The sequence below is a fragment of the Magnolia sinica genome, chromosome 7 (assembly GCF_029962835.1).
Source record: "Magnolia sinica isolate HGM2019 chromosome 7, MsV1, whole genome shotgun sequence".
Lineage (NCBI taxonomy): Eukaryota > Viridiplantae > Streptophyta > Magnoliopsida > Magnoliales > Magnoliaceae > Magnolia > Magnolia sinica.
This window is the reverse complement of record NC_080579.1, coordinates 17,030,776-17,057,834: the sequence shown is the minus strand read 5'-3', so window position 1 is coordinate 17,057,834 and position 27,059 is coordinate 17,030,776. Positions and strand designations below refer to the sequence as shown.

Genomic DNA, 27,059 nt, shown 5'->3' with positions numbered 1-27,059 from the left:
CCCATCCAACTTGGCCCATTGATTTGGCCCATCCGACTTGGCCCATTTGATTCGGCCCATCCGACTTTGCCCATTTGATTCGACCCATCCAACTTAACCCATTGATTCGGCCCATTCGACTTGGCCCATTGATTCGGCCCATTTGATTCGGCCCATTTGATTCAGCCCATTTAATACGGCCCGATGTGATATATATATTGGCCCATGAGTGAGGCCCAATGTGATGCGTATATGCCCCATAACCGAGGCCCATGATGATGTATGTTAGGCACTTGTGTGTGGCCGTGGGCCCACTGTACGTTTGCCCTATGTGGGTCACTCCTTGGGAGCAATGTTGGTTGAATGTCCACATTTATAGGCAATGATGGTTAAATGTCCATATTGTGACCTTCCCTTAGGCCTAGTTAGGCCCATTCCCATCATTCTCTAGTGGGTTAACCCAAATTATTGGGGCCCATTGATATTACTTGATTCATCAACGGTCGTCCATCTATGGACCCTACCTTGCGCCAATTTTGATTTGTCGAGGCCGATTGTATAGGCCGATTCCGATTTATCAAGGCCAATTGTATAAGCCTATTCCGATTGTCAAGGCCGAGTATCGAGGCCGGTTTCGATTGTCGAGGCTAAGTATTGAGGTCGATTCTGATTGTCAAGGCCAATTGTTGAGGCTGATTGTCGAGACCCAATCTAATATATATCCGGCCCATAATTGAGGCCCATTGGGATGTGTATTCGGTCTGTGCTTGAGGCCCAATGTGATGTGTATTCGGACCGTGTTTGAGGACCAATGTGATCCATATGCGACCTAGATATGAGGCCCATTCTTGAGGGTCAAATATGGCATATCAGACCCAGTTGCTGCATAGATTTACAAGCATGATACCGCTTAATGGCCTGATTTAATCGTGTTTGTGATGCAGGGCGTATTCACGAGCTTGGGCTGGAAAAGGGTACTAAAGGCATGGATTTAACAGTCTAAAGTCACCAAGGCAAGCGACGGACCCTATGAGACCAAGATCGACAGATTTGCATGCCAGGGACCCAAGGAAATCGAGGAATTGAAGCTCAAGTGGCCTGAAAAGTGTCCAGAATGCAAGATCATAGGGTTCCCACCATTCGATCAGTTCGAAACTCCATACGTGGCCTGAGGACCATAAATGAACCGTACATGTAAAATTTCAGCTCCTGGATCATTGTGGAAGTGGCCCAACGGATAGATCAACCCCTTTAATCATTATGTGGGGCCTGCCTGATATCTGGATATACTTCAAAATTGGTATGGACGATTTATAAGATATGACAGAATGGATGGACGGCACAGATTTCTTCAAACATTACGATGGACCCATATGTACATTGCATGTACATAGGGTACATGTGCACGAGCAATGCACCGGATGGAGAGTCCGGTCAAAAATCGTGCTGACCCGAAGTCCGTCCTTAACAAGGAAACAGCGACCGACGCTGTTTCGACGGGCGCTCGATGTGGACCCCACTCGCGCCTCATTTCGACAATCCGGACCGTCCAGTCATTCCAGAGGAGCCAACCGACCGTACAAGAGGGGTTTCTTCAAACCCATACACGCATATGTGCGTGGGTCTCTGTTTAAACACAGGATGGACGGCTGAGTTGCAATTCAATGGGCCGCATCAACGGACAACCAAAACCGTCCATCTCCAACCGGAATTCCGAGGCGAATCCAACTGACGGAGTGGATTTCCTCTCCAGCATCGTTCATGGCCTCCACCAACATCCCAGCGCAAGAACCGCGCATGCCCTGTTATGCGCAACCGGGACTTCCAGGCCGTTCTGTGATCAGGACGGTGATCGGATCAGCAATCCAAATCGTTCATTCTCATAAACAAGTTGCCGTGACCACCTCCAAGGAGTCCGATTCTGATTTTGGACGATCAGTCGTCCAAAATCTCGATCCAAACACAAGATGTTTTGCGTTTCACTACGCATACGAACGCGGTTTGAATAGCTGGCCGCGAGAGGACTATCGCTGCAACCTGTTTCTGGTAGGACTCTGCAGGAGCTCTCGGAGGACAGCTCTATAAACAGGGGACGGCTGGAATATGAAAGGGGAGGATTCAAGGAAGAAAAAAATGGAGAGAGAAAGAGAGCAGGGACCGTGTTTTTTTTGGAGGAGTTTGGCTGCTGGACGTAGGCTGGACGTAGCTGCTGCACGTCAGGGAGAGAGGAGGGAGTTTGGCTGCTGTTGGGAACGTGGGAAGGAAAACGGATTGGCTGCTGGAGCGTGTGTGGCTGGAGGCAGGTGGACGTGTGAGAGAGAGAGGAACAACGGCTGAACCGGTTCTCCTTCTTCCTCTTCTTCTTCTTCTTCTTCTTCTTTCTTTTAATTGGAATTTAGCCCATATCATGTGTGGCTAAACCACTTAGCTAGGGCTAAGAGGTGAAGCCTGTAGCGAGATGGGAGACACTATTTCCTGCTTTTCATTTAAATTTATGAACTGAACTTGGTTTCGAGTTAATTATTAAAAGAATATTTACTCAGTCTTTAATGGTCTGTTGTGACTGAAATTACAATGGGTTTGCAATGGCTTTGAATATCTCTTTTTTTCTCTTTTGATGTTTATGACGTCAGGAGGCCCTGTTGTTCACCATCGTCTCCTGGGCATGGTTGGATGATAGTACTCTTCCTAACTTTCATGTACTTTCGATTGGTTGGCAATTAGTTTAATCCTGTTATTTGCTTTGTCTCCTGGGCATGGTAGGATGATGGAATCCATTCTAATTCATATACCTTTCATCTCTTGAAAACCAGATCAAGTAAGTTCAGTTTGAATCCTTGATGCAGGCATAAGATCTCCCTGATCTCTACAAGTGGATCCTCTGAATCCCTAGTTTCCTTCCTCTGAATTACTTAAGTTTTAGATAATTATTCCGCAATTATTCCCTAAATTCTATTTGTTTTAGATCGCATCTTAGACTAATTCTAGTTCTACTTGGTTTCAGGAAACGTACAAGTTTCAGTCCCTGTGGATTCGACCTCGGTCTTACCGAGTTTTTTACTACATCACAACCCTATACTTGGGGAGTGAACAAGTTTTTGGCGCCGTTGCCGGGGACTGATGGTTACGATTCTCTGAAATTAATTGGTTTTAGGATTAGTTTAAGATTAGGATTTTACTAACCTCAGTTTGTTTATTTATTTTTATTTGAGTTCAAAACTAACCTGTTTTCCTGTTTTGTAAGATCCTGACATAAGCTCTTAAATTGGTAATCCCTTCCTAAATTCTCTACTTTTTCTGTTTTTAGAATTAGGGTTTAAATTTTAGAAATTTTCTAATTCTAGTATCCTCCCTTCTGTAGGAAATAGTTTATTTTTAGAAATTAGGTTATTTCCTTCCCTCTTTAGAAATTAACTTGCTATTTTTATTTTAATAACTTTCTAATTCTAACTCTCTTAGAATCTAATTTGTTTCCTAATTTATTTTTAGAATTTTTGTTTAGAAACTAACCTTCCTATTTTGTAGGCCTCTAAGATAGAAATTTTTAATTCGGTAAGCTCCTTCCCTACTTTCTATTTTTCAGTTCTCTTTTAATAATTTACTTTCTAGTTTAGATTTTCCCTAATTTACTTTAGAAATTTCCACTTTCTTTTAAGAATACCTTCTTTTAGAAATTAATTTACTGTTATTTTTCTTTTAAAGGATCATTCTTCTCTTTTTAGAATCTAACTTATTTTTGTTTTATTTTGCAGGTCCTTAACTTAGGAGCTTCAATTTGGTAATTCCTTTCCAACTCTCCCTCTCTTTCTTTTTAGATTTTCTTTTCCTTTCTTAGGATTAGGTTTTTAATTGAGGGCTGCGAGTGTTTTCATGCCCAAGTGGGCCCGTGACAACACTCGACGTCTCTTGACTGAAGGAGGATTGGTTGAGGGGTTGACTATCCATCGCAGGATTAGACACCGCTCGAAATTCCCTGAGTTAACTGAGGTTATGGCTGAAGACCAACCTCCTCTACTTCCACCCAGGGTGGAGGATACCCAAGATGAAAATGAGGTGCAACAGGCACCCCCGCCTCGTACTTTACGAGATTATTTACAACCGGCGGGAGTGAGTATGCCCTCATGCATGATTTTTCCTAAAAATACAGGACAAATGGACATCAAGCCAGGAGTTATCCAACTCCTTCCCAAATTCCATGGACTTGAATCAGAAAGTCCATATTTACATTTGAAAGAGTTCGATAAGATTATAGCTACATTATGTTTTCCTAATGTATCTGAGGATACAATTAGGCTGAAACTCTTTCCTTTTTCCTTAAAAGAGAAAGCTAAGACGTGGTTACATTCACTGCGTCCTAGATCCATTGGCACGTGGAACGATATGCAGAGGGAATTCATGAAAAAATTCTTCCCACATCATAAGACGATTACCCTCAGGAAAGCGATCATGAACTTTGCCCAAAAGGAAGATGAAACATTCTTCCAATGTTGGGAAAGGTTCAAAGATTTGGTCAGTTCATGCCCACAACACGGATTTGAAACGTGGCGCATTACAAATTTTTTCTATGATGGATTGACATCTTCCATGCGCCAAATGGTCGAGACAATGTGTAATGGAGAGTTCATCAACAAAGATGTTGACGAGGTATGGGATTACCTCGATAGTCTCTGAAAAACACAATCATGGGACTATTACCCAATGGCGAACACCACGTCTAGGCCGACTCAATTAAAGGAGAAAGGTGGATTATATCTCTTGAAAGAAGAGGATGATCTCAAGTGTAAAGTGACTACGCTCATAAGGAAAGTTGAGGCCATGGAAGGAAAGAAGGATAAGGTCAATGAAATTGTTTGCGGCATCTGTGATTGCAACATTCACACAACTGAAAACTGTCCTACAATACCCGCCTTTCGAGGAGTGTTGAATGAACAAGCCAATGCCGTAAACAACTATCAAAGACCTTTTACTGGACCTAACTCCAACACATACAATCCTGGCTGGAAAAATCATCCAAACTTTAGTTGGAGGAATGGACAAACGGCGACTCCTCCAGGTTTCTTCAATCAAAATCCAAATCAAGTGAAACCTCAAGAGGAACTGGTTCAAAATCCCATACAAGAGCTGGCTCAGGCAATGCGGGGAATCACAGATTTTATGCAAAAGATAGATTCTCGTATGACGGTTATAGAAAAGGAGATGCTTCCTGCACAACCTCTCCCCAATCCTAAACCGTAGTACGAGAATAATGATCCCAGCTCTTCAAATCAGATGGGGCATGCTAAATCCATCACCACTCTTAGGAGTGGGAAGATCATTGATAAAACTCTTCCGGTTAGGCCCGAAAAGCCTCAAGAACCAAAAGAGGACAACAATGATGGATCCAGTGATGCCCCACAAAAAGTAGAACCGGAACTTCTAGAGAAGCCAGTTGCTCCATTCCCCCAACGGTTGGTTTCACCAAAACCTCTCTCTAACTCTCAGGATATCCTAGAGGTGTTGAAACAGGTGAAAGTCAACATTCCTCTACTTGATGTCGTTAAACAGATACTTTCATATGCCAAATTCCTGAAAGACTTATGCACGACCAAAAGATGGAAAATTATTCAAAAGAAAATCTTCTTGACTGAGAAAGTGAGTGTCATCCTGAAGCAAGACGTGCCACAGAAATTCAAGGATCCCGGTAGCCCAACCATATCATGTGTAATCGGGAACCATCGAATTGATCACGCACTTCTTGACTTAGGAGCGAGCGTCAATCTGATTCCCTACTCGGTATACAAACAGTTAGGTTTGGGTGAATTAAAACCCACTCTAACCACACTACAACTTCTTGATCGCTCTGTTCGTGTACCAAGAGGGATAATTGAGGATGTTTTAGTCCAGGTCGATAGATTTTACTACCCTGTAGATTTTATCATCCTGGACACCGAACCCATCAATAACATGAGCATTCAGATTCCTGTCATTCTTGGTTGCCCATTCCTTGCCACATCAAATGCAATTATCAATTGCAGGAATGGTATCATGACTATGTCTTTTGGAAATTTGACATTGGAGTCAAACATTTTTTTCAATAACGGCAGCAACTCAGAGGATGATGACGATTTCCACGACATTAATATGATTGACTCTTTCGTGGAAGATACGACACCGCTGACCTCAGACCATCTGGAGACGTGCCTGGCCCACTCCCATGATTTTGATGATGACATGATTAGGGAGACGTGTGCCTTACTTGATACTGCACCGGTACTTGAAGTTAACCGGTGGAGGCCACAATTTGAAGAATTGCCACAAACCGATGTAGTGCCTCTACCGTCTAACCTCAAGCCGCCGAAGCTTGACCTAAAACCTTTGCCCTCTGATTTGAAATATGCCTATTTAGGTCAAGATGAGACATACCCGGTGGTGATCTCTGCCCACCTGGAGAAAGAACAGGAGAGTACGCTCATATCTACTCTCATTGAGCATAAAGGAGCCCTGGGATGGACGATAGCGGACCTCAAGGGAATCGATCCCTCGATTTGTACTCACCACATATATCTTGAGGATAATTAAAAAAACTGCTCGGCAACCACCAAGTAGACTAAATCCAAACATGAAGGAAGTGGTTAAGGCCGCCGAGGTTCTTAAATTATTGGACGTGGGTATCATATACCCTATATCTGATAGTCAATGGGTGAGTCCAACTCAAGTGGTCCCTAAGAAGTCCGGAATCACCATCGTAGCCAATGCTAATAATGAACTCGTGCCAACTAGAGTCACTACTGGTTGGAGAATGTGCATTGACTACAGGAAATTGAATACCGTCACAAGGAAAGACCACTTTCCTTTACCATTCATTGATCAGATCCTTGAAAGGTTAGCTGGTCATTCCTATTACAGTTTCCTTGACGGGTATTCGGGCTACAACCAGATAGAGATAGCCCCTGAAGACCAGGAAAAGACCACATTTACATGTCCCTACGGCACCTTTGCCTATCGAAGGATGCCATTCGGACTATGTAATGCCCCTGCCACCTTTCAGCGATGTATGCTTAGTATCTTTTCTGATATGGTGGGGCAATATCTAGAGGTCTTCATGGACGATTTCTCTGTTTACGGTCCATCTTTCAGCAAGTGTTTGGAAAGTCTTAAATGTGTGCTGAAAAGATGTGAAGAAAAGAACTTGGTACTTAATTGGGAGAAGTGCCATTTCATGGTTTAGAAGGGAATTGTCCTTGGGCATATCATCTCGTCCAAAGGAATCGAGGTAGATAAGGCAAAAATCGATCTTATCTCTAACCTACCTCCACCCAAGAACATCAGAGACGTGCGATCCTTCTTAGGACACGCAGGATTTTACAGGCGATTCATAAAGGACTTTAGTCTTCTCTCTCGTCCTTTATGTAATCTTCTTCAAAAGGATGCTCGAGTGGAGAGCAGTGCCAAGAAGCTTTCACCAAGCTTAAGGGCACGTTAACCATCGCACCTATCATGCGGCCACCCGATTGGAGCCTTCCTTTTGAGCTTATGTGCGACGCTTGATTATGCTCTTGGAGCGGTCTTAGGCCGAGAAAAGATAGGCGGCCCCACGTCATTCATTACGCAAGTAGAACTTTAAATTCGGCCAGGTAAACTACTCGACTACGGAAAAGGAACTCTTAGCTGTAGTGTTCGCCTTGGACAAATTTAGGTCCTACTTGATCGGATCCAAAATCATTATCTACACAGATCATGCGGCACTTAAGTATCTTCTTTCTAAGAATGATTCTAAGCCCCGTTTGATACGATGGATCCTTCTACTCCAAGAATTTGATTTGGAAATTAAAGATAAAAAGGGAGTAGAGAACGTAGTGGCCGATCACCTTTCTCGCCTTAATACCTCTGATTCCCTTGAGACAACCCATATCAATGACATGTTCCCTGAGGAACAATTGTTTAGAGTCTCCCATTCACCTTGGTTCGCTAATATTGCTAATTTTCTTATCACAGGTTCTATACTAACACAGTGGACTGCGCAAGATAAGAAGAAATTTTTCACCGAGGTGCGCAACTTTTTCTGGGATGATCCTTATTTAAATATTGCCCAGATCAAATTCTAAGGAGATGTGTACCAGACGATGAGCATCAGAGCGTCATCTCCTTCTGTCACTCAGAGGCCTGTGGTGATCACTTTTCTGCTAAAAAGACCACGGCCAAGATTCTGCAGTGTAGCTTTTACTGGCCCATTATGTTTAGGGACACTCATTAGTTTTACAAAGCTTGTGAGCGTTGTCAGAAATTGGGAGCATTGTCCCGTCGAAATATGATGCCTTTGAATCCCATTCTTATCATTGAAGCATTTGATTGCTGGGGCATCGATTTCATGGGACCATTCCCCCAATCGTTTGGGAATCTGTATATTTTGCTCGTCGTGGATTATGTCACTAAATGGGTCGAAGCGATTCCGTGTCGAAAGAATGACCATCGCACGGTCATTAAATTCCTAAAAGAAAACATCCTTTCTCGATTCGGAACGCCTCGAGCCATCATTAGTGATGGGGGCTCACACTTTTGTAATAGACCATTCGAGAGCTTAATAAAGAAATACGGTATCTCTCATAAGGTGAGCACCCCGTACCATCCACAAACAAGTGGGCAAGTCGAGATTTCTAATAGGGAAATTAAACACATTTTGGAGAAAATGGTTAACCCTGACCGTAAGGATTGGTCAATCCGATTGACCGATGCCTTATGGGCATACCGTACTGCCTTTAAAACCCCTATTGGAATGTCTCCCTTTAGACTTGTCTATGGGAAAGCTTGTCACTTGCCTGTGGAGCTGGAACATAAAGTGTACTGGGCGATCAAAAATCTTAATTTCAATCTTGACAACGCTGGCCCGCTACGCAAACTTTAATTGAATGAACTTGAGGAAATCCGGAATGATGCATACGATAATGCAAGAATTTACAAGGACAAGATGAAAGCATTTCATGACCAACACATTTTGCGAAAATCATTCACGCCTGGTCAGAAGGTCCTTTTGTACAATTCTCGATTACATCTCTTTCCGGGTATGCTTCGATCTCGTTGGACCGGCCCTTACATTGTTGTCACTATTTTTCCGCATGGGGCCGTTGAGATAAGAGATCCTGACAATGGCAAGGAGTTTAAAGTCAATGGACATCGATTGAAACCATTTGTCGAGAAATTTGATTCAGAGGACATGTCCATGCCTCTGACTGATCCTGTTTACCAGGATTGATCTCCTAGTCTGATGGAGATATAGGTAGGTTTCCTGCTTTCTTAGGACTAAGGTAGTTGCTTTATTTGTCTGGCTGAAGACAGTAAACTTAACGCTCCTGGGAGGCAGCCCAGCTCTTCATTTCATTTCGTTTATATCATTAGTTAGTTCAATGTTTGTGGGTAACATTACTGCAAACCCTCACGAGACTACAACTCGTCCACTAGGGGTAACCTAGGGGTTTAAAGGCTTATTGCATACGCTAAATGCAATCGAGAGCACCTACGAAAGTGGTGTAGGTAGTATTTCATTTTTGTTATTTTTTTATTTTATTTTATTTGGTCTCTCTCTTGTGCTGACCCGCTCTTACGTAAATATCTTTGAAAAGTCTCTTGATTCTTTCGTCCAGGTACTATCTTTCCATCACTCCTATTTTTCCGTTGTCTCATGTGCATTGCATGTCTATTTCTTTTTACATTGAGGACAATGTAGATTTTTGGTTGGGGGTGGGAGATTAGGTTTCCTAATCAGTGTTTTCTTGGTCTTAAGCAAAAGTGGTGATAATTTTTAATTTTTCAGGATTTCTGATGAATTCAAAGTGATTTTGATGGCCATCCAGGGTACTTAGAATTTCAAAATGCGTGATGTTGGTACTTCATGACTCTTGGATTCAGTTATCTATTAAATTTCACAGCTAAGTTTGAATTGTTAATCCATTTTTAGAATTTGTAAATATTGATTGAGTCATGAATTCGCAAGACACATCTCGCTTGCATGTTAAGGTTTCAGTCTGATACTGAAGGATTAACGTGGTAATCACTAAGCATGAACAGAACCGGCCTGAGAAAATTAAAAGGATTGGGCGAACAGTCTTTACCATAGGATTGCTCCCTATAAGTGAGGACTCGATTCCCCATGAATGATATGTGAAAAAGTTGGGTATACAGTCTTTATCTTAGGTTTGCTCCCTGTAGGTGAGGATTTGATCCCTCTTCTTGGCGTTACTCCTAATGAAAAAAAAAAGTCAAAAATTAAGAGAATAAAAAAAAAATAGGTGTAAGCCAAGTTGGGTTATCGTGATTTCTCTTATTTGTTACCGATAATATCCTTAAATATCAAGATGAATCTTAATGTTGACAAGTCGAGATTGGACTATACACTCATGGAACTCAATATTTAAAATCGTTCAAATTAATGGATTAATATTTGAGCTTGATTATGAAGGTTACTGTGAACTTGATTTCAGGAGAAAGTAAACCCAACATTCATGAATCATAGAATTCTAGGATCTGGATTATTTTTCAAAAATCATTCAATTTTATAGAAATTGTTCTGTAATTCTCAATTTATTTTTTGCATACTTTGCTCGGGACTAGCAAAATGCTGGTTGGGGGTTGTGTTGAGGGTCAAATATGGCATATCAGACCCAGTTGCTGCATAGATTTACAAGCAAGATACCGCTTAATGGCTTGATTTAATCGTGTTTGTGATGCAGGGCGTATTCACGAGCTTGGGCTGGAAAAGGGTACTAAAGGCATGGATTTAACAGTCTAAAGTCACCAAGGCAAGCGACGGACCCTATGAGACCAAGATCGACAGATTTGCATGCCAGGGACCCAAGGAAATCAAGGAATTGAAGCTCAAGTGGCCTGAAAAATATCCAGAATGCAAGATCATAGGGTTCCCACCATCCGATCAGTTCAAAACTCCATACGTGGCCTGAGGACCATAAATGAACCGTACACGTAAAATTCCAGCTCCTGGATCATTGTGGAAGTGGCCCAACGGACAGATCAGCCCCTTTAATCATTATGTGGGGCCCGCCTGATATCTGGATATACTTCAAAATTGGTATGGACGATTTATAAGATATGACAGAATGGATGGACGGCACAGATTTCTCTCAAACATTACGATGGACCCATATGTACATTGCATGTACATAGGGTACATGTGCACGAGCAATGCACCGGATGGAGAGTCCCGTCAAAAATCGTGCTGACCCGAAGTCCGTCCTTAACAAGGAAATAGCGACCGACGCTGTTTCGACGGGCGCTCGATGTGGGCCCCACTCGCGCCTCATTTCGACAATCCGGACCGTCTAGTCATTCCAGAGGAGCCAACCGACCGTACAAGAGGGGTCTCTTCAAACCCATACACGCATATGTGCGTGGGTCTCTGTTTAAACGCAGGATGGACGGCTGAGTTGCAATTCAATGGGCCACATCAACGGACAACCAAAACCGTCCATCTCCAACCGGAATTCCGAGGCGAATCCAACTGACGGAGTGGATTTCCTCTCCAGCATCGTTCATGGCCTCCACCAACATCCCAGCGCAAGAACCGCGTATGCCCTATTATGCGCAACCGGGACTTCCACGCCGTTCTGTGATCAGGACGATGATCGGATCGGCAATCCAAATCGTTCATTCTCATCAACAGGGAGCCGTGACCACCTCCAAGGAGTCCGATTCTGATTTTGGACGATCAGTCGTCCAAAATCTCGATCCAAACACAAGACGTTTTGCGTTTCACTACGCATACGAACGCGGTTTGAATAGCTAGCCGCGAGAGGACTGTCGCCGCAACCTGTTTCTGGTAGGACTCTGCAGGAGCTCTCGGAGGACAGCTCTATAAACAGGGGACGGCTGGAACATGAAAGAGGAGGATTGAAGGAAGAAAAAATGGAGAGAGAAAGAGAGCAGGGACCGTGTTTTTTTTGGAGGAGTTTGGCTGCTGAACGTAGGCTGGACGTAGTTGCTGCACGTCAGGGAGAGAGGAGGGAGTTTGGCTGCTGTTGGGAACGTGGGAAGGAAAACGGATTGGCTGCTGGAGCGTGTGTGGCTGGAGGCAGGTGGACGTGTGAGAGAGAGAGGAACAACGGCTGATCCGGTTCTCCTTCTTCCTCTTCTTCTTCTTCTTCTTCTTCTGCTTTCTTTTAATTGGAATTTAGCCCATTTCATGTGTGGCTAAACCACTTAGCTAGGGCTAAGAGGTGAAGCCTGTAGCGAGATGGGAGACACTATTTCCTACTTTTCATTTAAATTTATGAACTGAACTTGGTTTCGAGTTGATTATTAAAAGAATATTTACTCAGTCTTTAATGGTCTGTTGTGACTGAAATTACAATGGGTTTGCAATGGCTTTGAATATCTCTTTTTTTCTCTTTTGATGTTTATGACGTCAGGAGGCCCTGTTGTTCACCATCGTCTCCTGGGCATGGTTGGATGATAGTACTCTTCCTAACTTTCATGTACTTTCGATTGGTTGGCAATTAGTTTAATCCTGTTATTTGTTTTGTCTCCTGGGCATGGTAGGATGATGGAATCCATTCTAATTCATATACATTTCATCTCTTGAAAACCAGATCAAGTAAGTTCAGTTTGAATCCTTGATGCAGGCATAAGATCTCCCTGATCTCTACAAGTGGATCCTCTGAATCCCTAGTTTCCTTCCTCTGAATTACTTAAGTTTTAGATAATTATTCCGCAATTATTCCCTAAATTTTATTTGTTTTAGATCGCATCTTAGACTAATTCTAGTTCTACTTGGTTTCAGGAAACGTACAAGTTTCAGTCCCTGTGGATTCGACCTCGGTCTTACCGAGTTTATTACTACATCACAACCCTATACTTGGGGAGTGAACACCCATCGTGATGCGTATTAGGCCCATGGGTTGTGGCCCATTGTGATGTATTCGAGGCCCAGATGGTGAGGCCTAATGCAATGTATTTAAGGCCTATGTGATGCGGCTCACTTGATTTACACGAGGCCCATTGTGATGTATTTGAGGACCAGATATCAGGTCCCATGTAATGTATATGCGGCCCGTAATTGAGGCACATTGTAATGTGTATTCAACCCGTGTTTAAGGCCTAATGTGATGAATGTGTGGCCCATGTGATGCGGCCCACTTGATGTATATAAGGCCCAATGTGACATATTTATGACCATCCATTGAGGCCCACCTTGATGTGATGCATAATGGACCTGTGTGAGAGGCCCATTGCGATGTGCTTGGGGCCCATGGGTTGTGGCCATTGTGATGTATTCGAGGCCCATGAGACGTGGCCCATCCAATGTATATAGGCCCATGTGATGCATAATGGACCCGTGTGAGAGGCTCATTGCGATATGCTTGTAGCCCATGGGTTGTGGCCCATTGTGATGTATTCGGGGCCCATGAGACGTGGCCCATCCGATGTATATTGGCCCATGTGATGCAGCCCATGTAATGTGTATTAGGCCCATGTGACATAGCCCATTATGATTGTATGAGGCCCATTGTGGTGCATTTGAGGCCAGGTTATAGAGCCCATTGCGATGTATGTTAGGCCCATATGAAAGGCCCATCATGATGTGTATTAAGCTCTTGAGTGGGGCCCATGGTGTTGTATTTTTTGCCCTCATGTGAGGCCATGGGTCCACTATATGTTAGGCTCTATGTAGGTCATTCTTTAGGGGTAATGTTGGTTAAATGTCCACGTTGTTGAGGTCGACTATGGATGCCGGTTACTGATACTGATTATGAGTATGTGACAGCATAGTATCATAATACATGCCCATACACATCATCTGCATGTTTGTTATGAGATGTGGTTGACCATTGCATATAACATTGAGCAGGTTGTTATGAGACTCCTTGATAAGCAGAAATTGTCTTACATGATTGCACGGTATGCGCAGGATTGATGCATGACTGGATTGTATGACTCATGCATATTGCATTGTGTGTTGTGATTACTATACGCCTTAGCGACATCAGGGCCGTAGCCTCCACAGGCATATCGTGGATGGCCAGATGGGACACCGAAAATCTGTTACTAGCATTGGGCTGCTATAGATGGCCCTAGATGAAAATTTCTAAACCCTCTTGGTACTAGAGGACACCCCAACGTCGAGACCAAGTGGATATATATGAGCGCATGAGGGCCGTATACCAGTAGGCCGCATCTCCCACTATGTTGTGGTCGGTTAGGAGGGGGTGTGACCTTACTCGCCTGAGTGAGGGAGCAATATCTGGTTGAGTTTGACCAGCTTGAGGAATGGGTCCGCTATCGACGAACCGGGCCCGATATTAGCAGGTGGATAGTGATGTATCTTCTACTTACCCAGTTGTGCGCTCGGATAAGGGCGGCAAGCTGGTGTAGAGTGTAATAGACCCCAGTGATGATCCAGAGATGAATAGTACTGATATGTGGACTTATTGAGCAAGAGTTGCATATTCATTCATTCATTCACTATCCACTCGAGCTGGTGGTGCGCAACTATTCGTTATGTGTACCTTTGTAATGGCCAGGATTTCGGTTAGGGCGCGCGACTAACCTGAGATCAGGAGTTTATCACATTATGTCTGACTATCCAAATTTAGGTATGGGACTGGTTTGGATAGAATTCCCTTGTGATAGACCCCATAACCTGCGATGCTACGTACTATCATCCCGACTTCACTCCAGCTTGGTCATTTCATTCGCATCGCATATTGCATATTACATTATGTCCTCAGCATATGGCATTTTAGGTTGCTATGTTTCTACATTTATATAACTTAAATGAGGCTGATGATATTCATAGTTCTTCCGAATTCCATATTGTATTTCATCCTCGGTATTTAATATTTGGATCATTATGTTTCCGCATTACATAGCTGACTTACATTACTTTCTTAGTATATGACATTGGCTTGCTGTGTCTTTTCATCCTCGGTATTTTTATGGACTTGTCAGTATTTCTACTAACTCTGATATTGTATGATTCGTGGACTTACCAGTATTTTCGTTTACTCTGGTACTACAATTCTGAGGACACATATTCTGCTCACACACTTTCACCACCCACTAAGCTTTCTATAAGCATATGCACGATAGATGCATGCAGGTGGCGTTAGGTTTCAGCAGCGTGGAGCTTGGAGCATGCAGCGGACCTCTAGGGCTTTGATTTTCGATGTGTATTTTCCTTTCAGCGTTGTATTCAAATGATTATATTAGTGGATATGTGATGATGATATTGCCTTTATGATTTGGGAAAACTTGTGGTTATGCTTCTTACGAGAAAAATGTACATTCCAAGATTGGAATTTGGCATATAGACGCTAGGAGCCGAGAATGGGGTACTACGGAGGCTGTCGACACCAGATTCGACGATCGAAATTTCTGTGAGTCCGATCCGGGTTTGGGGCGTGACAGAAGATGGTATCAGAGTATAACTTGAGAATACCTGAAAATAACATCACATATCTGCTGATAGTTACCCTGCACTTTATGATTGTTGATAACTTAGAATGATTAGACCCCCCGAGTTCGAATAGCTTAGAGATTTTCTGATATAGCCTCCTACCGTTGAGATTGTGAGGCTACATAATATTCCAATTTCGATCATCTCTGATTTGGGATCCAAAGATTAGTAGGGTCACCATAGTGTTCATGATGTGTCTTGGGAGGGCGAGGTTGATGTTAGAGAGCGTTATCTTCATCTTTTTCTATATTGATTGTGCCTTCACATATATACTCGATAATGTTTCCTCTTCCCTCGTCTGTTCTGCAAATTTTGATGATGAAATTTTTATTAGGAGGGGAGAGCTGCGAGGCCCGTATTCTATCCCGTACCGTTTCGTACGCTTTCGCGGTCCTCTCGGTCGAATTTCGGCAACCCGCAACCTGTATCCGACATTTGCACGTGATCCTGAGTCATGTTCCGTATTCCAGAGTCGGCTCGACTCGAGACTTGTACCCTTGCGACCGCGCCGTCACCGCGGTTCCGATGCCGCGTCTCGCGCACCGATGTGATACCCAAACCAGGAGATGTGGCCAGTGTTCAGTTCGAGAAAATGTCGTGCCTTGCAACTCTTAGAGAATCTCTACAACATGTCAAATCAATCAAGTACATGTTGCATCACCCAAAAGCAATCCTAAAGTCAACTCTCTCTCTCTCTCTCTCCACCCATCCCTTTTCAAGTACACATCCATCACCCATCACCCATCTTTCACCCATCACTCACCCATCCCTCTCTCTCTCATCTCTCTCTTCCTCATTCTACAAGCAACCCACATCCAAGCTCCATGAGAGACCTTGGTGTGGCCCACCTTCCTACCCTCCTCACCTCTTATCTCTATCGTCTAACCTCCATCGTCCTCCATCAATGTTAGAGCTTTGGAGCTAAAAGGTCTAAGGAGTCTAAAAGAAGCAAGAACAGTGGGTGATCGACCATTGAATTTCTTTTTTTTTAAGGACTACTTGTTGTGGGACCCATCATGATGCATTCACTATTTAGGGAGGGCCCGTAGTGGCGGGGTCCCTCCCCTTCTCTCTCTCTCTCTCTCTCTCTCTCTCTCTCTCTCTCTTCTCTCCTCTTTTTCCCTGATTTGTGGCCCACTTGATGTGGGTATGATGATCCAAACCATCCAGCAGGTGGGACAGCCTGCTGTCCCATTGTGGCAGGCCCATATGAAGGGCAAACATAAATATCATCTCGATCTAAGACTGTGAGGCCCACCCTGGTGAACCCCACTGTGATGTATAGGTTTTATTCCCACCGTTCAGCTTCAGCGGTTCAGATCTTAGCAGGTTGTGGGCTACACTGCAGCAGCAGCAACGCCATCCCCTGCTGACCGCCTAAATGTAGGGAAAACATAAACATCAGCATTGATCCAAAGCTGGTGGGGCCACACTCGTGGACCCACCCTGATGTATGTTGCTGTCCACATCCTTCAAGTCTTATTACAATCAGTGCATCTGAAGCACTTCATATTTCTTACTGCACTAATAATCTTGGCATCCTTCCAAGGCTTCATACAATCAATGTGTGACCTCTAATAAAAGAGAACGGACTGCTTACAAGTTTACTAGGAGTTGTACATGGCATTTTCAGCTAACACATTCAAGGGCTTAAAACGACATGTACCACTTGTTATGGTGTGAGCACTTTTAGGTGATTAGCTGATGTAGAGCGGGTAACGATCACTTTCATGGTAAAGATGGACTAGAGGAGGTCTGATTAGAGACAGAAATGATTAGGACCGTTAGAACCTTAAAACAATTGTATTTTGCAAACCATAATAAGTTTTTCTACATATCATATATGATTTTGGGTAAGAGAAGCTACTTTAGCCAACCAACCCCACCTACATTCACAATAACTTTCCATGGTTGCATGACCTGGTGAGATGGTCCATGCCACATATGATCTTTCAATAGATATTTAGAGAGGCGGAATTCAAGTTATGAACATGTAAAAATAATAATTATTTAATTATTACTATTGAAAAATAGATTCCATTGTGTCATGTCTTGTTCATTTCACAAGTGAAATTTTCAGATTAATGAGATAGTTGGCTACTTCGAGGAATCCATGTCAAAGTCAGCTCATGTCTTCCACTGGAGAATTTCCATGATGGATAAATCCAATAACTACTTTGAGGAATCTTTCTTTTTTCATGCAATCCAAACAACAAAAATCTTTAAATCAAAAGAGAACATTTCTTTTCCCTCCAATTTCACCTGTCCAAACAGGCTGTAAAACACCATTTGTTGATATGTGTCAGTTGTGAATGCAGGCAAAATAGGTATTGGAAAATGTTTCACGCATTGGAATAGGGACTTGGATTCTGTAGCAACCCCTGGGCACCAACATCAGTGCTGGAAAATACTTATGGGCCCTACTATGATGTATGTGTTCTACCATGCCATCCATCCATTTTGCTAACTCATTTTGGGGCATGAGCCCAAAAAGAAGGCAGATTCAAATCTTAAGTGGACCACACCGCAGGAAAGAGTGATGATTGAACATGCACCATTAAAAACTTCATAAAGCCCATTGTCAGTTAATTAGCTCACATATATAGACCTTGATGAAGGCAAAACACAAATATCAGCTTGATCCACAAGTACTTTTGTGGCTCCCAGGAAGCTTTTAACGGTGAGCACTTATTCACTATTGGTTCATGTGGTGTGATTCACCTAACATTTGGATCTCTAAAAAAAATTAGGGCTTTTATTGCCACATTTTCCAACACTTGACTGGACGTGTCGATTTTTTTTTTCCCTTTTATTATAACGGTTTTGTTTTAATGGTGGTATATGAAGGACAAAGAGTGTAGGAGTGGTGTAAAAATAGGCAGTGGCTTAGAAGAGTTTATTCATCAAGGCAGCAATGGTAAGAGACATCATTATTATAAATTTTTTTATTTGATAGGTTGTTGCAATGTTTTTTTTTCCTGTTTTTTTTTTTTTTTTTTTTCCATTTATTTGTTTGTTTTAGGTTATTGCAGCTTCATCTTCCCATGAATCAATCCATACCATAGATTGGATTGGCCATTGAAAGTCACCGGATATGGCCCGTGTAAGTTTTGGATTGGAATTTGACCATATTGCTTATAGTGAATGGGTCCTTCCTTTCATTGACTTGTATGGGAAGGAGCGCGTTCTTATTAGGGCATTGATTGTCATAGGATATGCTAATATCCAAATCACATAAAATGGTTGAAATATAATTAATTTATTTTTATTATTTTGTCTTGCAGGTTGCAGGCCCAAACAGATGATATATGGCTGGATAGAGGGATTTCTTTTATATGTATTCAAAACATTTTCAACACATTATTGTAAATATTATATGTTTTTCATTGTAAAGTAATACAATTTATTATTTATTTTAATTGTTTTGTGTAACATTTTTTAGGTTCTAAATATTTAAAAACAATATAGTTTCCAATTAAATATAAACAATCAAATGGATTAAGAAAAAAATTAACTCATGATAAACGCTTTTACAAGCAGTCAGCAGTATTTACTTGTGCATATCTAAAGGTTTTCCATGGCATATGTCAGCATTTCATGACATTTGAATTATGTCTGACTTGTCGGGAGCCTTTTACTGATGTCATCGTAGATTTACACCAACGTATACCGTCGCTTTGATATGTTTATACGACACTTCGGTATGCCTTTTTTGGCATTTTGGCATATCTTTCCCGGTGTTTTGGCAACCTTATTGCGGCGGTCAAAAATACTTTTACCGGCACTTTGATGTCTAAATGACTTTTTGTCAAACCTTTACCAGCGTTTTAACATATTTTTCCCGGCATTGTGGCAACCTTTTGCGGTGCTTTTTCCAAGTTTTAGCGGCACTTGTTATAGCTTTTACCGGCGCTCTTTCATCTCTTACCGGCACTTGTTATAGCTTTTAGTGGCGTTTATTACGGATTTTACCGTCATTTGTTACAGATTTTACCGGCGTTTCTTATAACTTTTACAGTCTTTTTTTCGGCTTTAATCGGCGCTTTATAGTTTTTACCGGCGCTTCGTATGGTTTTTACTAGCAGTCCCAGAAGTGCCACTAAAGGATAATAAGCGCTGGTAAAAGTCTATTTTAGCGGCGATTATAAAAAACGCCAATAAAGATGTGCGACTGCCGGTAAAAGATACAGCGACGCTCCCCTTTAGCGGCTTGAGTACGACCGCCAATAATTCCTTTACCGGTAATTTTTTGAACTTTTAGGGGCAATTTTGGCCACGAGTAAAGCCCAATTTTCTTGTAATGCATCCATCCATTTTGCAAGATCATTTGAAGACAGGAACTCAAAATGAGGTAGATCCAATCCTGAAGCGAACCACGCCTTAAAAACTGTGAAGATTGAATGCCTACTATTGAAAACTTCTTAGGGCTACAAAAGTTTCAGATCAAGTTGATATTTGTGTTTTCCCTTCATTCGGGCCCGTGTGAACTTATGAACAGGTTCGATGGCATATAAACATTATGATTGGCCCTAGGAAAGTTTTAATGGTGGGAGTCATTTTTCCAATGCCCTTTCTTTAGTGTAGTCCACTTGAGGTTTAGATTTGCCTCATTTTTTGAGCTCATGACCTAAAATGATTTGCCAAAATAGATGGATAATGTGGATATAATATATATATATATATATATATATATATATATATATCATGGTACGTCCACAAAACTTGGTGAGATCAACACACCATTGAGGTTGATAGTCCACTTCACTAGTGAAACCACAACCTAGGAAAAGTTGAAACCATTAAATTTATGTAGGGCCACTGTGGTGTTTATATGTTAGTCAATTGATGGTCTGATGTGACTCATCACTTTAAATAATAATAATAATAATAAGTAGCCAAAAATCACAGTACTAAAAAAACTCATGTTGGCTATAAGATGTGAATTTAGAGATATTTTAGGTATAATTTTATGCAGCGGCCCATTTCAGTATTGGATCATTCTTACTTTAAGAATCAAGAGTAAACAAATGGGAAATGCAGCTAACTAACATTGAGAATTTTATGCCAGTTACAAACGTTAGAGGAGCTAACCCCGCCAGTTATCTGTCGTTAGATAATTGTGCAACTCCTGCTGGCTGCAGCCTGAAGACAACCCAGCCTACAGGGAATCGGATTGCATGGTGACCTTGCACCCACTGAAGCAGAACTGCGTGGACCCAACCATGATATATGTTTTTAATCCACACTGTCCATCCATTTTTTTCACCTCATTTTAGGTGATAATCTCAAAATTGAAGCATAGCAAAGCTCAAGTGTACCACACCACCGAAAACAATAGAATAATGATGTCCACCATTGAAACTTTCCTAAGGCTCGCATTAATGTTTATCAGTCATCCAACCTGTTCATAAAGTCACACTGGCCTAGATGAAAGAAAACACAAATATCAGCACAATCCAAAATTTCAGTGGCCCCCATGAAACCCAAACCGTTGAAAACTTTTGAAGGGCCACAAAAGTTTTAGATCATGCTGATATTTGTGTTTTCCCTTCAAAGTATGGACAGCATGTATAAAACACATAGATCACTGTGGGCCCCACAAAGTTCCACCACTGGTCACCATGCAATCCTTGTGTCCAGCGAAGACCTCAATTGGACCCCGTATTACAAACCCAGAGACACCTAACACAAACCTAACCAGACTTCCTCTGTACTCAACCCTCAGCTGACCTAATCCAACAAAAGAAATTGTGATTATTTCTAACCTGACCTAACCCAACCCGAGTTTTGTCAATGCTCACTTAACCCCGTTTCAAATGGAAGCGGATTGGCTATTGACCCTGCCACTAGCCAATGGCTAGTGGTCGGTGCTCTGTGGGCCCCACCATGATATATGTGTTTCATCCATGCCGTCCATCCATTCTTCCAGATCATTTTATGATACTGGCCCAAAAATGAAGTTGATCCAAATCTCAAGTGTACTGCACGGTGTTGATTGAATGCCCACCATTAAAAACTTCTCGGGGGCCACAAAAGTTTTGGATCAAGCTGATATATATATTTTTTCATTCATCCAAGTCTGTATAACTTAATGAACAGGTTGGATGTCAAATAACCATTACAGTGGACCCTAGGAGGTTTTTAATGGTGGACATTCAGTCACTACTATTTTCCCATGGTGTGGTCCACCTGTGATTTAGATCTAACTAATTTTTCGGGTCAAGCCGTAAAATTATCTTTCAAAATGGATGGACGGCGTGGATAAAAGACATAAATCATGGTAGGGTCCACATAGCACCGACCACTAGTCACCTGGCTGATGGCAGCGTCACTAACCAAACCCAGCCCGGACGCGAACCCAACTTGCAGCCCTTACGCGAGGTACCGAAGCATCTTGCCTTAAAAAACCTTGGGGGCATTACGGGAAAAAAAAAATTGGCATTTTTGTAATTCTCTTCCTTTCAGGAATATAATACGTGGACCAACGACGGACGCAACCTCTCGCTACAAAATCCAAAGCCTCATCTTTCTTTCCACCGAAAAAAACAATGCTTGGAATCCAATCCATTTCTGCCAGAAGATGGATGGAGAAATCTGCAAATTCTCTCGTTTCAGCAATCAGCTTCCTTGTTTTTGCATTCTTGGATTTGTTAGATTGTATTTTGTGCATTTTCTACAGGTGGGCTGATGAGTTCATGGAGGGAAACACCTCTACATGTTACTGTCAAAGCATTGAAAAACAGGGGAAAACAGAGGAAGATGAGAGAGAGAGTGGAGTCTCGGAAACTTTGTACGTGAGGAAAAACGTTTTCCGGGATTTGGGTGTCCTTGAAATGAGTAGAGAAAGAGAAGGTGGCCGGAAAAACAGAAGTTCAACGGCGGTGAGATGGTCGGACTGTAGCTGTGAGTCATGTGTCTCATGGCATGGGAAGGCAGAGAAGCTTCATTTCGTTGTACAAGAACCAAACCAAGGTATTCTATGTTAGTTCATTTGATTTACATTAATATAACATAGTGAGACTAGTTGTCAATGATCAGACCGTTCATTCATTTGTGTGGTCCAGGACTATTAATTATCTACACTACGTCTAGATGAATGGTTAGGATCATCTCATCGAAGTGACTTTTGCACTAGGTTTAGTCTATGATGGGGCCCATTCAATGACCAGTCTGGATCTTGGGCCGGCAGTATGAAATGTGCTAATCAAGACTAATTTTTTTTTTGTTTTTTTTTTTTTTTTTGTTTTTCTAATGAAGTGGGCCATCATTGTCATGAATCCATCATAAAGTAACAAAATGAGAAACTTTGATACAATGGCAAAGCGTGAAGGAAGATGCATGCTAACTCATAAAGTAATTAAAAATTGCATACTAATCCAAACAAAACTGTCCAAAAATTACGTGGATTGGTGGACATTTATTGGACGGCTAAAAAATGAAAAATATTTGGATATTTATATTTGAATAAATGAGTGTCTAACAAATCAGAGGTTAGGATTGTTTACCCAATCCACTTTTAGGATGGAGACAGAGGAACAGTGAGTTCCAAAGTTTTGTCTATTTGAGTTATGCTGCTTGTATAATTTCAGAGTGCCTGTTTATCAAGCATAGTATGTAAGCAGAGTATTAAATAACTCCACTATATAAATAGCTTAGCTTTAGTTATTTACTTATTTCATTTTTTTTGGGTTGATTAAGTACTTAATGGATCTTGGGTTTTAGGACTTCCTATCTTGGTTCTTGTCATGAAAATTAAATTACTTCTCTTTATTCGAAGTGAGTACAATAACTTGTCATCCAAACAGTTATTTCCCACTACGTGCCACCTGTGTAGGAAATCCATGCCATGCAAACAGAAGGCCCCACCGTGAAGATCTACTAGGACTACAAAAATCAGGACAGTCTGCTCATCAGGTGGGCCGTACTGTTATTCTGTCTAGGGCTGTAGATCGAGCTGAGCCGAGTCGAGTCGAGTCGAGCTGAGCCAAGCTCGAGCTTCAAGCTGAGCCGAGTTCGAGTGAGTTGCATCAAACTGCACTATATTCGACCTTGGGTCGTTTTCAAAACAAGCTCGGTCATATGAAGTTTGGCTCACCTCAAGTCGTCCTTCAAGCCGAGCTAGATCGAGCCAAGCCGAGTGAGTTTTCTGAGCTAGCTTGGCTCGTGTACAGCCCTAGTTCTTTCTGATCCTCCAAATGCATCTCAAAGAGCTAGAAATTCCTTTTGGCCCAAAACAGTATCCCAGTCCTTAATCAGGCCGGCCGCACATGTAAATATAAATGTGGACTGTCGTCAGTTCTTCTAAACCATCCATTGTTTAGTACATTTCATGCAATTTGTTTTTCTATTCTAATACCAAATTACAGAAATGGTATGTGGATGAAAAGATGTATTGGATATCAGTTCTTGGTAACTGTAAAAATCAAGACTTGCTGGAGAGTTGTTGAAAAGAAGATTGATAGTTTTTTTTTTTTGGATTTTTTTCAGCTGCAAACGAGGATGGCAAAGAAAATTCAGCTGAAAATGTGATCTTCTTACATGGGTTCATTTCATCTTCATCGTTTTGGATAGAGACAGTGTTCCCAAATCTATCAGATTCCACAAAGCTAAATTACAGGTTTTTTACCGTCGATCTTTTGGGTTTCGGTAGAAGCCCAAAGCCTAGGGACTGTTTGTACACACTAGATGACCACTTAAGAATGATAGAGAAAACCATAATTGAACCATTTCAATTGAATTCTTTCCATCTGGTAGCGCATTCGATGGGGTGTATTATCGCCCTGGCCTTAGCTGTGAAGCATCAAAATTCAGTGAAATCAATCACACTAACTGCACTGGTGAGCATTCTTACATGTTTGTGATTTGAGCTTTGCTTTGGGTAAGAATGTGGTAGAATTATTTCTCCCCGAATGTATGAGATATGGATCATTCATTAGGTGGGCCCCACAATTATTGGCTGCATCCTGATGTCATGCCAGTCTGATTGTCAGGTGGGTCATGTGTGTGCATGGTGGTCCACCTTATGGAAGGCCTGGATTTCACACATTGTAGTAATTAAAATGTATTTTTGATGGAGGCTTACCTTTTTCAGCCATACTTCCCTTCGTCGAAAGAGAAAGCGAGTCAGACGGCACTCAACCGATTGGCTGAAAGGAGAGTGTGGCCACCATTGCTGTTTGGTTCATCTATTATGTCATGGTATGAACATTTGGGAAGAAGCATTTGCTTCCTTGTTTGCAGAAACCACAGGACTTGGGAATGGATTCTCCAACTACTTACTAGGAAGAGGTAATGAATTTATGTTTTTGGCTCAGTAAGGGTGTTTGGATTCTCTATTGAAGTGAATTGCAATCCATCAGGCTACCATTTGTATCCATAATGAAAACCAAACCCCACTTGGGTTCAAGAGAAGACAAACAAAATCCTAAAAGATTGATATAAGGTGTGGCCAAACACTACCAAATTACATTTCAAGAAATATCCATTTGATACGGTTAGTGTTGTTGCAGGGATCTCCGCTTCACGATCGTAGACTTGCCCAGACATACTCATCATTCAGCCTGGCATACCATGCACAACGTCATATGCGGCGGGGCCAGATTGATGGATGATTACTTGGAAATTTTGAATAAATCAAGGGTCATGATTACACTAATTCATGGTGACAAAGATCAAGTGGTACCATTGAAGTGCAGCTACAATGCGAAGGTGAAGGTTCCACATGCAGAGGTTAAAACCATCACCAATGCTGACCATTGCACTGTAATCTTTGGTAGAGAAAAGGATTTTACAAGGGATTTGGAAAAAATATGGTCCACCTCTTGAGAAAATCAGTCACAAATTCATGTAGTGGATCCATGTGAGGAGAGAGAATGTGAATCCTCTGTTTCATGGAAAAAGTGAGCAGCTGATTCCACCTTTATTATTGGTCCACGTCAGTGTATCGCCACATTACCAGTTTTTTAAATATATTTTAAAAAAATTACATTTCAGAAAAAGCCTAAAGGAAATGTTAAACGGTTTCCATTTGGAGATTCAGTGCATGGGTTTGAGTAGCAAGACTCGTTACTGAAGTGACGTCAGCTAGTTATGTGGGTCCCACCATGATGAATGTATTGTATCCACACCGTCCATCCATTTGGAGAGATCATTTGAGGGCATGAGCCAAAGAATGAATCATATCAAACCTCGAGTGGATCCCACCATAGAAAATAGAGGAGAGAGTCACGCCAATTATTAAAAACTTCTAATGGGCACAAAAGTTTTCGATCAAGCTGATATTTGTGTTTTCCCTTCTTTAATGTCTGTGTTAACTTATGAATAGGTTGATCTCAAATAAAAATCATAGTGAACCTTAGGAAGGCTTCAACGGTGGATGTCACTCTCCTCACCGTTTTCTGTGGTGGGCTCCACTCCAGCTTTGGATCTGCCTCATTCTTCTGATAATGCCCTAAAATGATCTCTCCAAATGGATGGAAAGTGCAAATACAACACATACATTATAGTGGGCCCCACAGAACTTGGTGGCATCACTTCAGTGGCGAGTCCAGCTACTCAACCTATCAATAGCTAATCTGCCTCCAATTTCTTTCTTCTGAAATTTAATTAGGCCACATCATCTCACAACAATTTTATAAGATAAAAAAAATATATTTAAAAAATCTATCTAATTAGCAAAGAATATTAGCTGCGACCCAGGATGAGTGATGTCTATAGGATCCTCATTGTAGGCCCACCTTGATTTATGCGTTGTATATCTATCCCATCCATCCGTTTTCTCATATTATTTTAGAGAATTGTATAAAAAATGAAGCAGATACAACTCTCAAGTGGACCACAATATTTACAACTCCAAGTGCAAGGTCGCGATGTAGTATTGACTCGGTGAGACCGAGGTCGAATCCAGAGGGAATGAGAAGCACGGTCTAGAACTAATCTAAATCTAACTTTGTTGTCTGAGTCTTTAATCCAACAATGAAGAAAAATGTTTCAATTAATAAAGATAAAAGGACTAAGGATTCAAGAATCTATCTATAGCAATTTCGATATTCAATCTACTTGATTCAATGATAATTGGATTGGAATCGAAGTCTTATTATATCCAATTAGATGATGAAACAGTTAAAACAGAATTTAAACTTTCATTGGATTAATTCTCTCATGAAGCAACAACGTGATGATCGCAGGGAATTCAGCCATCCATCATGCCCATGATATAATGATAAATCATAAATTTTATAGATTACAAATATCAAAAGCTTTCGAAGCATCTACTGTAATTGGAGTCATAATAAACTAACATAAAACTACAAATATTCCTTTATCAAACTAGAAATTAATGAAAGTTCAACCATAAACTTAAATTAAAGCAAACTAAACATCAAAATAAACTACAGCTCCACCTCTTAGCAATAGCTAAGAGATTAGCTAGTCATAGCTAACTCAAAAAACAAAAAAAATAAATAAATAAATAAATAAAAAAGATCTACTAGAATCATGAAGAAATCGAAGTGGAAGAACGTTGTCGGCGCTCTACCTAGGCCTTTTCTCCCTTTCCAAACCCTACAAAATAATTTGGAGTAGCCTAGGAACCCATTTAAATAGTTTTGCAACTCAAACTTTAGTACCGCTTCAGAAA

The 27,059-nt window shown here is 41.5% G+C and overlaps 1 protein-coding gene and 1 non-coding gene across 2 annotated transcripts; one reads left to right on the top strand and one right to left on the bottom strand.

The window, feature by feature from the left end:
• Positions 1–4,407: 4,407 nt before the first annotated feature.
• Positions 4,408–4,514, bottom strand: LOC131252242 (small nucleolar RNA R71). The gene has a single exon (XR_009174277.1). It is a non-coding gene; the product is annotated as a small nucleolar RNA R71 (small nucleolar RNA).
• Positions 4,515–21,917: 17,403 nt separating this feature from the next.
• LOC131251148 (probable lysophospholipase BODYGUARD 4) lies at positions 21,918–25,354 on the top strand. Its single transcript, XM_058251683.1, has 4 exons — positions 21,918–22,393; positions 23,909–24,258; positions 24,513–24,709; positions 24,931–25,354. The coding sequence occupies exons 1-4, from the start codon at positions 21,970–21,972 to the stop codon at positions 25,244–25,246; spliced, it is 1,287 nt and encodes a 428-aa protein (XP_058107666.1). The 5' UTR covers positions 21,918–21,969; the 3' UTR covers positions 25,247–25,354.
• The last annotated feature ends 1,705 nt before the right edge of the window (positions 25,355–27,059 follow it).

What these genes read in the sequence shown, in the direction of transcription:
- LOC131251148 (XM_058251683.1), top strand. Translation starts at nt 21,970, where the DNA reads ATGCTTGGAATCCAATCCATTTCTGCCAGAAGATGGATGGAGAAATCT. An exon ending in CAATCACACTAACTGCACTG is followed by an intron (nt 24,259 to 24,512) that starts GTGAGCATTCTT and finishes TACCTTTTTCAG; the next exon opens with CCATACTTCCCTTCGTCGAA. An exon ending in CAACTACTTACTAGGAAGAG is followed by an intron (nt 24,710 to 24,930) that starts GTAATGAATTTA and finishes GTGTTGTTGCAG; the next exon opens with GGATCTCCGCTTCACGATCG.